This window comes from Melitaea cinxia, chromosome 27, assembly GCF_905220565.1.
Source record: "Melitaea cinxia chromosome 27, ilMelCinx1.1, whole genome shotgun sequence".
In the NCBI taxonomy this organism is placed as follows: domain Eukaryota; kingdom Metazoa; phylum Arthropoda; class Insecta; order Lepidoptera; family Nymphalidae; genus Melitaea; species Melitaea cinxia.
Window position 1 is genome coordinate 4,455,381 of NC_059420.1, and position 14,580 is coordinate 4,469,960.

General features: G+C 36.0%; 2 protein-coding genes across 3 annotated transcripts; one reads left to right on the forward strand and one right to left on the reverse strand.

The window, feature by feature from the left end:
• Positions 1 to 8,383: 8,383 nt before the first annotated feature.
• LOC123666782 lies at positions 8,384 to 9,849 on the forward strand. 2 transcript variants are annotated; one of them, XM_045600836.1, is made up of 2 exons: positions 8,384 to 8,722; positions 9,449 to 9,849. In XM_045600836.1, the coding sequence occupies exons 1-2, from the start codon at positions 8,612 to 8,614 to the stop codon at positions 9,701 to 9,703; spliced, it is 366 nt and encodes a 121-aa protein (XP_045456792.1). In that variant the 5' UTR covers positions 8,384 to 8,611; the 3' UTR covers positions 9,704 to 9,849. The 2 variants fall into 2 exon arrangements, 1 of the variants encoding a protein (XP_045456792.1); XR_006745324.1 differs by lacking the exon at positions 8,384 to 8,722 and adding an exon at positions 8,938 to 9,012.
• A 1,066-nt stretch (positions 9,850 to 10,915) lies between these two features.
• Positions 10,916 to 13,108, reverse strand: LOC123666769 (protein ANTAGONIST OF LIKE HETEROCHROMATIN PROTEIN 1-like). The gene is made up of 2 exons (XM_045600824.1): positions 12,912 to 13,108; positions 10,916 to 11,852 (listed from the first exon to the last, which is right to left on the reverse strand). The coding sequence occupies exons 1-2, from the start codon at positions 13,025 to 13,027 to the stop codon at positions 10,949 to 10,951; spliced, it is 1,020 nt and encodes a 339-aa protein (XP_045456780.1). The 5' UTR covers positions 13,028 to 13,108; the 3' UTR covers positions 10,916 to 10,948.
• Between the last annotated feature and the right edge of the window lie 1,472 nt (positions 13,109 to 14,580).

Sequence of the window (14,580 nt, forward strand, 5' to 3'; positions counted from 1 at the left end):
ACATTACTAAATATTCCGCAAGACATTACACTTGCGGATCCAACATATTATGCTCCTGCTAAGGTAGATATGTTACTCGGAGCAGACATCTTCTGGCAAGTGCTTGCAAGAGAGTTGCGATCTTTAACGCAGATGAAAAATCTCATTAGCACAGCTAGTTAAAAAAAAGCCAATAATAGAATCAAAACTCGGTAAATCAGTTGTGAAGAAAAAATCTGCATTGAAGTCACTTACAGAGGAGTTTAATAGCAATGCACACGTCCACAAGGTATCACGTGTATATAAATTGTTTGCCAATTAATATAAATACTATTTGTTCAATAAAGAAGTAATGTAATCTTTCTGTTTTTTCAGCGCCATACAATTACTTTAAAAAGAGCATGGGATAACTTAAAGGCCATGGCTCGTAAAACGAGAGCTGCAGAGAGGGGTAATTTAATTAAGACTCGAGGTGGACCATCTAAACCTCCACAGCAGGGAGCAATAATAAGCATGGTTGAGGAGGTATAATTGCTTTTTTAAAAAAATTCATTCATTTTGTTTTACCCTCCAATATTAATATTGTTTTTGTTCTTCAGGCTGCTCCAGTAATGATACGTGGACGTGACATAGACGCATTACGTGAATGCGTCTATGTCCGAATTTAGGCACCTTAACTCATTAATATCATTTATTCAATAAAAAATGCTATTGTGTAACGTAATCTAGCTCATAGAATTGTTCAAAATTATAAAATTAATTTTAATTAAAGACTTGCGACTAACTTCATACCAGTTATTTCAAGGTTAAAACACACGTGAAAGAAGGACAAAGAAAGCAATACACACTCACCCCGCGTGCGCAAGGGACCATTTGACTATTGTTCATCTAATAAAATGCTCCATCCCTTTCACACTCACCAATTGTGAAAAAGACTGCCGCGGTCTTTGTTTAATACGACGCTCATATTGCTCTTTGTCAGTGTGATTTTATACGTCGCATGCGCTCTTCTTTACTGTGTATTTTCAACGCCTACAACTTTTTGATATTGGACTCTGTTTTACTTTGTGATTTGGACGAATTGGATTCGGTGATCTTGACAACTTGGCTTTTCTTACGGACTTGTCTTGTGAATTGTGCTGGAAACTTTTTTCTGTAATTTAACTGAAACATGTCTCGGTACACACCGACTGAATATGCAAACATGCATTTCATTTACGGCTTATGCAACGGCAACGCCAGTAGAGCTGCTGCACTCTAGCAGGAAAGATATCCTAATGTTCGGCATCCTGATTACCGTGTCTTTATTCGAGTGCACAATTCACTTTGTGAAGGAAGATTTTCCGGGACTGGCTTAAGCAGAGCTAGCGAAGGACGGCCTCAACGACACAGTGAAGTCGAAGTGCTAGAATTGATTGAAAAAGACCCTTCTACATCCTTAAGTCAAATAACAAGACGTACCGGTATACCGAAGAAATCTGTACATAGGATTTTAAAAAGACACCAACTTTATCCGTACCATTACCAAAAGGTTCAAACTTTGATGCCAAGAGATGGTGCATTGAGAGTAACATTTTGTCAAATAATGTTACGAAAAATAAGAGATCAAAATTTTTTCGACAAAATTTTATGGACAGATGAGTCGACGTGCCGGCGAGATGGATTTTTAAACTTACATAATTTACACAGTTGGCAACTTGAAAATCCGAAGCTGATACGTGCAGACAGAGCACAGCAACAATTTAAAATAAATTTGTGGACGGGAATTGTTGGTGGGAAAATAATAGACCCATATGAGTTGCCAGCGACATTAAATGCTGAAGGGTATTTAATTTTTTTACAAAATAATTTACCTGAGCTGCTGCAAAACTTATCACTTGAGACAAGAGAAGGAATGTGGCTGCAAAATGACGGTGTCCCGCGCATTTTGCTGTTCGGGTGCGGGAATATTTAAATGAAGCATACCCAGATAGGTGGATTGGGCGCTTGGGTCCAATTTTATGGCCACCACGATCGCCTGACTTGAACCTCCTGGACTTTTTTTATTGGGGATGCATTAAGGAAAAAGTGTAGAATGAAGCAGTGTCCACAGTCGAAGAATTGCGCACACGTGTGCAATTAGCCGCTGGTGAAATTGAAGCATCAGGCTATGCACGCCGTATCAAAAGGTCATTTATAAGGCGATGCCGAGCCTGCATTGCTGCTAATGGAGGGCATTTTGAACATTTACTTTAATGTAATAAATGCGTTTTTATTATAAAAACCTTTGTTTTTTTTTTTTCTTTTTGCACATTTAAGTAACACAAATGCTAAAGACACAAAACGAACTTACCGACCGTCATAAGCTCTTTCGCTCATACAAAGTAATTTTGCTTGTCAAGTACTAATTGTTATACCTTTTTAGAAACTACACAAACTAAGTATTTTTTTTTAAATACTGGGCAATTCTAGTGCAATACATTTTTTTTTTCACAATCAATGGTTAAATTTTGACAAAAAGTAACGAAGAAAAATAAAAATAACTTCTAACGCTGATTTTTATAAGTTTAGAAAACATTATGCCAGTAATAGTATTTCATTAGATAGTACAAGTATTCCCGAGTAAAAATAAAAAGTACACTAAAATACCTTAATTTGTAAAAATTATGACCAAATTACCAGTCGCGGTAGGAATTTTTTGAAAAAACACAAAAATATTCATAATTTTTATAGTGTTGGCAACCCTGACATAAAAAGTACATTTTCTTGAAGATCGACATCAGGGCTACCCCCAGTTAACGGATTATCCACTATTTACGACGCACCCTGTATTTTTTTAAAACGTTCGTTCATTTAAGGGTTAATTATTGAAAATAAGATAAGACGTTGAAGAAATTAAAAAAGATTTTATCTTCTAAAACTACCCCATAGGTATGTTTTACATTTTTCAATTGAAATATTTGATCCAACCCTCCTATACCTTCTTAACCCTTTTACGAAACCTATTATAGATTTAACAGACAACATAGAAGATAGCCAGTCTATGCTAACTCTAGGCTCTGAACAGAACACAGGTACATATTAATATATATTATGTTGATAAAGTTATAACATGAAATGCTTAGTTATTTTTTTCTTATATTTTAGTATGTGAAGCTCATGGACGTGATGGAATTTTGTGCCTCTGCCACACCTAAAAGTATATACACAGAGCGGACTGAGCAACGCAAACCCTCAGATTACGTAATGAGAGAGGCAGTTTTGAGACTATACCAATCCTAGGCCAAAAAAAAAAATTGAAATACAAATATTAAAAGCAAAGGTAGGTACTGACTTATAATGATTCAACATGAGTTATCTTTTATTATTTTCATAGTGCAAATATATTACTTTTCAGTTGGAGAATGAAGTTATTAAGAAACAGGCTGCAGAGATGAAGGAAGAACGGAACAGAACTCTTTTAGAAATAACTAAATTAGAATTAGCGGAATTAAAAAAACGATTGGGAAAATAATAAAAACTACTTACTAAAATGATTTCTGTTTTTATTTAAGATTACATTGCCTTTTAATTATACGCCTTAAAAACGACATATTGAAATATTGACCTCATATATTTGTACCTAACTCGGACGCGATAACTTGAGATTCCGCTGGAATGCGACCCCCGTCCCGAGACCCCGCGCCGCGTCCCGCACTCGCCTTGCGCGCTCAGTACTGATAGCATCTTTGTTACGGATACGCGCTTCGTCTCTCGTTCGATATTTTTGAAAATTTTTTGTTGTTTTGTTTGAACTTTTGTTAGTTGTTTTGTTAATGTTGTTTGTTATTTCGTTGTTTATTTGTTAATTTTGTAAAAGATGGGAGAAAAGACTTTACATAGTCAAACACGGACACTTGCTTTAAAAGTTTTAAAATGTTTCAAAGATGAAAAATCTAATAAAACGTTTCTTATTCCTGTGGATCAAGCTTTAAAGAGGGCTTGTGCAGCAACAGGCATATCTAAGGCAACACTTCTAAGAATTAAAAACAAGGCGAAAAATGTTCCGCCAATTCCTCAAGAACAAAGTGATGATGACACAGCAGTGTCGGAATCATCTACTTCTGAAGCGAAACCAGATTCAAAACTGTCAACCCCAGGAAAAAAGAAAACAGTATTCAAGCAAAATTGAACTTGACAGTTTCGATTTGTGTGCGCTAAGAAACTTAGTCGACAGTTTCTACGCAGTACGGAAAGAAATTCCGACAGTGAAAAAGATGTTACCGGCTGCAAAAGCCGATCTAAATTTTCCAGGTACGTACCTATATTTTATTCAAATTTTATATGTGTATTTTCGAAATTGCACCATATATTGTAACTATCATGTATAAAATAATAAGATTATTTATTGTAATGTATTAATTACATAAAATAAACGCAGAGAACCCATGTACAGTAACTAATCAATTGAATATTATATTATATAACGCAATAATATTATTGAATATTACGCAAATCTTATATTTTTATTTACTTACTATAAGCATTAGTATAGTAGATCATCATTACTAAAATACCTAAAAACAAGCTTAATTAGCTAAGTAACCATTCATAGTATATTATTTTAATTTACAGTATTTACATTTACTATTATTAATTTTATTTTACAGGTGAAAAGACCACGTTTAGTCGATATCTCGTTAACTACTTGGGGTACAGGTTTAAAAAAATGTAAGAACGCACGACATGTGTTAATACAAAAGCCAGAGATTGCCGCCTGGAGAGCCCGTTAAAAAAACAAGAAAACAAAGAGCTTAGGGCGATCAAAAAACCCGTAATTTATTTAGACGAGACGTGGATACATTCCCATTATACCGTGCGCAAATGTTGGCAGAACGATAATGACGCAAGCGTTAAAAAAAATGATAACCTAGGACTGTGGTGGATATTGGTGCACGCGGGCGGTGAAAACAGATTTATCCCCGGTGCTGAATTGTTATGCAAATGTAAGAGTAATACCGGGGACTACCATCACGAAATGGATAGCAAGTTTTAAAAAGTGGTTAACAGAAAAACTAATCCCAAATTTGCCTCACAATAGTCTCGTTGTTATAGACAATGCCTACCACTCAACGCAATGTGAAAAACCACCCGTGAGCTCGTCCCTGAAAGGTGATATGCAGAGTTGGCTCCGAAAAAATAATATAAAATTTGATGAAAAAATGACAAAACCGGAACTGTACCATAAAATACTGCTAAATAAACCACCAAAAAAATATATAGTGGACGAGCTGATGAGACAGCATGGGCACGAGGTATTACGGCTGCCACCCTACCATTGCGATTTAAACCCAATCGAATATATATGGAATTTAATAAAACAGAGGGTGGCAGTCAAAAATATAAACCAATACGAAAAAGAAATAGAGAGCTTGACAAGAGACACAATAAACTCTATAACGGCTTACGATTGGAACAAAGAAATTAAGCATATAGAAAAATTTGAAAGTGAATATTGGGAGAGAGATAGACTTGGCGAGATCCGACAGAGGGAACTAATTATATCCCTCGGAGGGGAAGAAACCAGCTCAGAGAGCGAAAGTGATGACGATACAATGGACGGAATAGAACCCAATACACAAAGATACTGAATTTTACCCGAATGCCAAGAAACGGAAAGAATACACATTCCTATGTCGATTCAGATGAGGCTGTTGTGTCATTTATCTTTTTATGGTCCACAAAACTGTCGTAATTGTAACTTTTATTTGAATAGCCATTTATGGGATAATTTAATTGTTGAAAATGGAAACCATAGTTTTACTGCAGCATTTATTGAATTGGTATCATTGTTAAAAAATCAGATTGGCCATTATATAAAATATTAAAGGCAGTGACGATCACTTGGTTATTATTGGCTTGACATGTCCAAACATCAATTTAGACAAATATTGGATGAGGTTCCTCGACTAAATAATGTACATAGAGGAGCCACTGCACTGGCTGCATACTTGACAAAACTGAGAAATGGTGATTCAGACCAAAGACTCTTTATGTTGTATAAGATGAGTAGAAATACTTAAGAGAGATTAATGTCAATTGCTAGTGAACTTCTGACTCAAGATTTTGTACCACAATATCTGGATCTAGAGCATATGACCCGACAAAATATTGTTGAAAATAATTCCAAATGGTTTATTTGGACGCACAAACCAAATCAAACCTATAATAATCATAGATGGAACGTATGTATTTATTCAAAAAAGTTCAAATTATAAATACCAAAAAACAGACATACTCAATGCTATCCAGCAACAATGTCAGATGCTGATATACTTAAAAATGCAATTCTTACACAAAATACACCTTTGAGGAGATTCTTTTAATCCGGCTATGTAGTATGTGTGTATATTAGACCGAGGTTTCAGAGATTCTTTACCAATACTGAGAGAATGTGGGTACTCAATTCAAGTTCCATCCTCACGAGAAGAAGGTGAATCGCAACTATCTACCATTGAAACAAATTATTCTAGTAAAGTGACTATTTGATGATGGGTTTTTGAGGCCATCAATGGTGTATTTAAACAATCATTTAAATTGTTCCGGCAAGAGTTTTTTAATCGAGCATCATCTCACACGATGCAATACTTTGCAATTGGTGCAGCATTAATAAACAGGTTCCATCCTAGAATATTAGACATACCTGATGCAGTTCAAATATAATCAAATTCAAATATAAAAAAATTGTCTACTCATATTTAGTGGAAATAATAAATGGATGATTATCACTCAAAAATGAATACAAATAATTTCACTAAATGGATTACGGAAAAGGTTTTACGTAAGGTTTCTTGTTTGGGAGACGGTTATCTTAATATTAAACACGCAGTAAATACAGAAATTAAATCGTGCTACGAACCCGTTCAAAAGGTTTGTGTAAATGCTTATGTATTAAAGTCACTAAAATCATTGTTACTGAGTCTTGAAATTCGTATACTTGATTGGCTTGAGTTAAAAACGCTACCGTTTGCAGATCCAGAATTTTCATCACCGGTAGAGTTGAATATTATTTGGCGCTGATGTATATGGAGAAATTTCGCAGAATGGAGTGGAAAAAGAGTCCGCATGGAAATTTATTCACTACCTTAATATTACTATTCGGTAAAAGAATCAACTTGAAACATCAGCAGTTGTCCTTTTATTTAGATAAATTATGTACAATTAACGTAAAAAAAAGATTATTTTGTTTACATTACCCTATATTAAGGGTTACTGCAATAAAAATAAAATAAGATACAATTTAAATCTTTCGTTATATAAGAATATTGGGAAAAATAATGTGACATTTAAAATAATGCAAAAATATATTTAAATTAATTACATAAACTAATTTTTTAAAAATGACTCATATTTAATGAGACAAGATAGATTTATTCTATCAATCGTCGTGTGGGCTTCAAGACGTGTTAATATGTATAATTCAAGTCAAACAAACAAAAGATCTCCTCTGAAAAGGGGAGGGGGGATAATAATAACATTATTTGTTATTTAAAGCATTTTAAGAATGGTTATCACAAGTTGTATCGTTTGTTGATCTTGGAGTTGAGATCGTTTTTACGTACTCCTTGTTCGAAAATAACTTATAAAGTTGCGAAATGGCGCATGGGTGGCACTCCCCATAGCGCTAGAGCTACGGTGAAGTCAGACGCGGAGCTCAAAGGTGTTATTATAATAGCTTTAAATTCTTCCTCTAATCTCAAAACTTTAACCATGGATATCTCCATAACCATAGGGTTTCGAAGTGTGGCAGTGTTACCTTGTATAGCTTCCCCTACATCCTCCGCTCTCCACCCCCCAAAATCCCATAATTCGGTTTTTCCTAGTCTAAAGCTTAGCTTAGCTTTTATTTTCTAATCGATGCCTAACAGCCAAAAAGGGTTAAGCGACATTTTTTGAAAAACTGAGTTATATACATAGTTAGAATCGTAGTTTTTTCCTGCGTTTGGTCTGGGTTACATTTCTCAATGTGAAACTTTTTGTCGCTAACTAACGAAACTTTATGTTAATTTGCCTGTAGATAATTATTAGTTGAAATCCGTTTAGTACTTTATGCCTGTTTGTTTTTAAAACATTAGTCGTTAATTGTAGTTTGACCACATTTTTAAGACTCTGTTAGCTGGTTAGTGTTTTTTTCCCGGTTAATAGTTAGTGATAAATAGGAGGTTACTACATATTGCCCCTAAAAATACTTAATAATAGTTTGTCGCTTATCCTTTTTTTCCCTCCCGATACTTATACAATTTTGTCGATTAGATAAAAAGGTAGACCTACATGTTATCGTTATACCCATTCGGACTCACCGTATTGTGTTCTTATTTTATTTAAAACCATTTAAATTTGCGGTTGTCGGTATTATTCTCTCGAAACTACGTGTTCAATCGGCAACACGACGAACTTTAGTCGTCTGGTGACAGCGAGGCAAGCGCCACGTATGCACACGTGCCATTTGGTCGCGATATTATATAATTAAAGTTTTGTGTTTATTTATCATTAGGTAAATCAAATTTAATGTTCAATAAAGTAAATAGCTACATTTACTTTTTGTTAACGAATAGGTACGTAATTAAAACTCAAAAATATTACTTTATTGTATCGAATATTTTAGGTTATCAACATGACTGCAAGAAAGCGGACAATGGACATCATTAACAAAGCGCTACACAGTTCCAACATAGAATTTCTGCCACGAAGAGTATTAAATTTTGACATACCAGAGCCGGATCAGGTAGGAATTAACTACTTTAATTTGCCTGTTTTAATAGATTTTAAAACTAAAAGTGGCAAATTGTATTATTGTCAAAATTATTTATTATAACTGCCTCGGTGGCTAAAGGCGTAGTGCATTGAATTACGACGCCGCAGTCTTGGGTTCGATTCCCGGGTCGGATAAAAAGTGATATGGGTTTTTCTGTCGAGAAATGCTCAGTATTATTCCGAACTCTGGATTTGTGCCTGGTGTGCGGCAATAGGCTCGCGCCCTATTACGTGGAACCTAACTTATCAGACGAAACATGGGTAAGTGTTAATACACCGCTGCCTGTTATGTTAATAGGTTTTTAAACAAGATACTCAAAATTAGGCTTATTTATACCGTACAAATGACTAAATAGTAGGCCCTTACCTTATTAAGTATAAAACTTTCGTGTTGCATATTTTATAATTATTTTAATCTTTTATTATTACAAATAAGAATATTTGCGTCAAACCCTGTTAAATATAATTACACTAGATAAGGTACTTACTATGTACTATATAACCTACCAAGTTCCTTAAAAATGTATCTGTGTAATAAGTATGGGAGTATGGGTATCATGGGGCCGAGTGTGGTCCAGCTTGCTGCCTCCAAATAAGGATCAGCAACGCGCGAGTTTATAGGCAACGTTAACCGACATTTGCTTGTTTGTGACTATGTTTATAGAGAAGTTTATTAATGACGTTATTTTATTTGTAGGCAAACGTGTGGCCATTGGATCATGATAAAGTTGAAAATGATGAGCCCGTTAGTCAATCGTTTATAGACACAGAAGCCTTAGACTGCCAAACAGTAGCCCAATCGTTGCCACGACCGTGTATTACTGAAATTGAAATGTCATTATCATCAACCCCTACATTTTCTGCAACGGCAGATCATTTGCCATCAACCAGTTTTGCGCCGGAACCAAAAATGAATAACAACGACACATCGAATCTTAAAAAAAAAACGTAAAGCGAAACTAAACAAGCAATATTTTGATTACTATTTATCAGATGAGGAAGATTTTAGTACTATTTTTGGAGGTGACATTGAGTCGGATGCGTATATACCTACTTCAGATTCATCAGATTCAAATAGTTTGAACATTAATTCTAAACGTACTCCTGTTCGAAAATAACTTATAAAGTTGCGAAATGGCACATGGGTGGCACTCCCCATAGCGCTAGAGCTAAGGTGAAGTCAGACGCGGAGCTCAAAGGTATTATAATAGCTTTAAATTCTTCCGGTGGAGTATATATTTTTTTTTGATAATATATATACATATACACTCGCGTGCAACTGAATCGACTCAAGCCGTATATTGGTATATAAGTTTGATTTTTCGGAAAATGGCTTATCCGATTTTTGTAAAAGTTTTTTTATTCGAAAGACATATATATTTTTTTCATAAAAATAGCAATTTTCAAATAAACAATGACAAATCTTTGTAAATAAATACGGTCAAACATGAGCGTTACAGAAATTACTCGTTGCGGTACCCACGAGTTGCGAGACTAAATGATGTATAAAAGCTCACGTGACCCATATTTCTTATTAGTCACTCGTCAGATGTTGGCAGGTACAAATCTCCTTAAGCTCCCAGTATTTTAATCGCGATCCAATGGACACTACCTCAGAAGCAGCGGCCCAAGTTGTAGCTTTGTTGCAAGCGGGCCATAACCAACGGCAAGTCGCTCGTGAACTTAACATAAGGCCTCTTTTCCATTACACGGTTTCTCGCCGTGAAAATCTACGGTTAATTCGCCGCGTGTAGGCACGGTCGTCAGTGTGGTATGGATCACTATATGAGCTTGTCGACATGCACGGTGGCGCCAAGGCACGGCGCCGCGGCCGCGTGCGCCGTGACTGTCCCTCGGCGCGCTGCGTCTACGCACGGCGTGATTTTCACCAGTGTTGTATGGCAGTCTATCGGGGTGTGTCGACGGTGCCGGACGTACGCACGGATTCGTGACCGCTTATATACGCTGTTTCGCGATTTTATTATAAAATGAACATAAATCAAGAATTATTAATTACGTTGATTCAAGAAAGGCCTGTAATATGGGATAAGACCATCGACGATTATAAAAATAAGCGGCTTAAATATGATTCCTGGAAAGAAATATTTATTCATTTCCAGCCCACATTTGAAGATTTAAGTGGTGATGAGAAAAACAAGTTTGGTAAGTTACAGATATTTAATTATTAACTTTTTACTTATGCATAGTTGTTTTGATAGGAGAGGCGACCTTCGTTAGATACAAAATATTGTGCAAATCTGTTGCGAACTTCATTAGCCGCCAAACTTCCGCGAACTGCATTCGTGATAGGTAACTGGATTAGTTCCGATTCTGAATCAAGGGTGGACTCATTTTCACTCGCATTGTGAAACTGAAAGTTTTCCTGCTTATGTATAAAATTTTGCAAAACACAACATGTTTTCACAATATCAACTGCCAAATCGATGGACACATTCATTGGCCGGTGAAAAATTCGCCATTTATTGGATAAAATGCCAAACGCACATTCAACAAATCTTCGCGCTCTTGTGAGTCTGTAGTTAAATGTACGTTTTAATTGATCAAGCTGATGACCACCAAATGGACGAAGCAAGTGATAATGCAAAGCAAAGGCTTCGTCCGCAACGAACACATATGGCAAATCGTAGTCAATTCCAGGCAAACGTGTTGCATCGGGTAGATTTAATCCGTTGTTTGTTAAATTTTTCCAAAATGGGGTCTCTTTAAACACACTGGAATCACACTCCTTTCCGTAGGCGCCAACGTCAACAAATATAAAGTTGTAATCGCTATCTACTACTGCCATCAAAACTATAGAAAAAAAATGTTTGTAATTTAAAAACATCGAGCCACTATCAATTGGCTTAATAAGTCTGATGTGTTTTCCATCGACCGCTCCTAAGCACAGCGGGAAGTTGGAAGATTCTTGAAATTTGCTTGCAATGTGTAGCCAGTCTTCTTTAGATGGCATTTTCATATATTCTTTATACAGTTCTAACCAAATGTAGTGGCATACTTCACGTACGATGCAACTTATGGTTTTTATTCCAATTCTATAGCTGTAGTATAGGTCAGTAAAGGTATCTCCTGTTGCTAGATACCTGAAATATAAAACAAAACGGTTCAGGTTCAAATACTAAAACCCCATTTTAGGTCGGGGTCGATTCAGTTTAGGTCGGGGGTTTTCATAAATTTTGAATTTAATAATTATTATTTATTTATTTTCAGGGCAAATGGTGATGAAGAAGTGGACCAATATGAAAGATAGCTGGATAAAATATGACAAAAAAATTAATGAATGTAAGTCTGGTTCTTCAGCAAAAAAAATAAGAAAATATATGTTCTATGATGAAATGATGTTCCTAAAAAAAATGTTGAGCATCGCAAGACCGATTCTAACATGACTGAACATGTTCATGATTCTAGCCTCAGTAATGAAAATTTTGATAGTGCAGTCCCGAATCAATCAAGCTCGGGATACACTGAACGGAGTGAGACGCAAAGGGCTAAAAAAAAAGAAAAAATGAACTAAGTGAAGTTGACATTAGGTTTATGAAGTTTATGGATTCAGCAGAACGAGATGAGAAAAAGAAAAGCCGTAGTATGAACTTTTTTATGGGAATCGCTGATACAGTTGACAAGTTCAGTGATGAAAATATGATAGACTTTCAGTTTCAAGTAATTTCAATAATTAAAAATATTCAACAAAGACAGTGTACTCAGTATATACCTACATCAAGAAACCAATGGGATCAAGGCCATCAAGGATATTTAAGTGGTACAGCATCCTCAAATGCGCAATCGTCAACATATGGATATTCTACAGCTGCTAGATCGAGCTATGGAATAAGTCGTCCACAGACGTCTTCTCGTGATTTTGGACACGGTTCTGGTTTAGAGCCAATCCACTACCGACCCGAATCACAATTATCTGTACATAGTGTAAATGCGGAAAGTATCTCGGCAGATTCTCAAGTTTCTATTGAAGACGAATTCGATTTTAGTACCGCACTTGAGTAGCATTTTCAGCGTAGTGTATTTTTTGATTTACTTGTTCTTAAATTAATAATTATTAAAATTCAATTACATGTAATAATTTTGTTTGTGTGCAATAAACAATTTTAAACTAAAATATGTCATTTAATTTTGTACCTACTTACCTCAGAGTTACAGCCAATCTTTCTGCGGGCGATATACTCTCTCGCATAAAAGTATCTTGATGTTTTAGTTCCTGGGATAATTTTTGGAGCAAGTTGTCGAATGTAGTTTTCTGCATTCTAAAATAATTGTAAAACTTGTCTTCATCTTCTCTCAATTGATTCTTGACAAGTGTATGAAACGCGCCATATTCCTCCCTTTTTTCTAAAATCGGATGAATCCAAAACCTTACTTCCCTTTTTTTTTCTATTTTCTTTTTCCTATATATGTAATAAGCAACTATAATCTTTTTTTTCGTAAGAAAATTCATGACGCAGCACGTCCTACACAGCCCGAGTAAAAAGCGCTACTAGCCAGTACTTACCGATGTCTCGCGCGGTGATTTTGCCGTATCATGTACAAGCTAGCACGTTTTTTCAACCGTACGGCTTACACACCGTACGTTTGAACAACCGTGTAATGGAAAAGATGCCTAAGCCAATAAGCTATTTCACAAGTATACAGAAGGTTTCAAGAGACTGGTGGCTTCGTTCGGAGATCACAAACCAATAGACTCCGGAACACATCTGAGACAGACGACCGCTTTATTGCCTCAACTTCGTTGAGAAATCATCATCTCATGGGCGTTGATGTGCAACAGGGGCTCAGTAGGGTTCGAGGAGTGGCTGTTAGTCAGTGAACAGTTAGAAGACGCCTGAAGAAAGCCAATTTAACTCCTAAACAGTCAGCCAGAGGCCCGAAACTGACCGCAGCTCACCGTCAAGCCCGACTTCAATTTGCTCGTGAACACCTCAATTGGACTATTGAGCAATGGAGCTCCATTCTGTTCACTGAAGAGAGCAGAATGTGTCTCCATGGGTACGACAGAAGAGACCGAGTATACAGGCGTCCAGGAGATCGGTTCTCGCAATGCTGTTTCGCTGTAACAGTATCATATAGCGGTGGTTCAGTCATGATGTGGGCTGGAATATCATACGAAGGGAAGACCGAGCTTGTTTTCGTGCCTGATGGTGGTCGGAGTGGTGGTCTAACAGCTCAAAAGTACGTGAAAATCATTCTCCTCGATCATGTTGTACCTTATGCAGGGTACATAGGAGAAGATTTTCTATTGATACATGATAATGCTCGGTGCCATACAGCAAGTGTTACTCGCCAGTTTCTTCAAGAGGTGCAAATTGAGACGATGATGTGGCCAGCCCTCACTCCTGATCTGAATTGCATTGAGCATTTATGGGACGAGCTCAAACGGAGGGTGCGAGCTAGAGATACGGCTCCATCGAGCATCGTCGAGCTCAAAACTGCGCTAGAGGAAGAATGGAATACGATACCTCAAGATTTTATCAAAAAATTGATAAAATCAATGAAAAATCGCATGCAAGCCGTTATAAAAGCTAGGGGAGGCAATACAAAGCATTGAAAATTTAAATTTTCTTTACTTTTATCAAAAACATTTTTTTTATTCATTATGTTGTTGTTTTCATTTTTCTTCATTTTTATGCACTTCTGTCAAATTAAATTTTATCAATAAATACTCAACCGATTTTTATCATTAGGATAGCATTTTTTTAAGAGAAAAGATTAGGCTTTCAAACAATAAAAAAAACAAGAAAGTCGGATAAGCCATTTTCCTAAAAATCGAACTTTTATACCAATATAGGGCTTGAGTCGATT

Excerpts from the sequence above, each read along its gene's own strand:
- LOC123666782 (XM_045600836.1), top strand. The coding sequence starts at position 8,612 with ATGACTGCAAGAAAGCGGACAATGGACATCATTAACAAAGCGCTACAC. Across the intron at positions 8,723-9,448 it reads ACATACCAGAGCCGGATCAG|GCAAACGTGTGGCCATTGGA; the intron begins GTAGGAATTAAC and ends TTTTATTTGTAG.
- LOC123666769 (XM_045600824.1), bottom strand. The coding sequence starts at position 13,027 with ATGCAGAAAACTACATTCGACAACTTGCTCCAAAAATTATCCCAGGAA. Across the intron at positions 11,853-12,911 it reads AGATTGGCTGTAACTCTGAG|GTATCTAGCAACAGGAGATA; the intron begins GTAAGTAGGTAC and ends TTTATATTTCAG.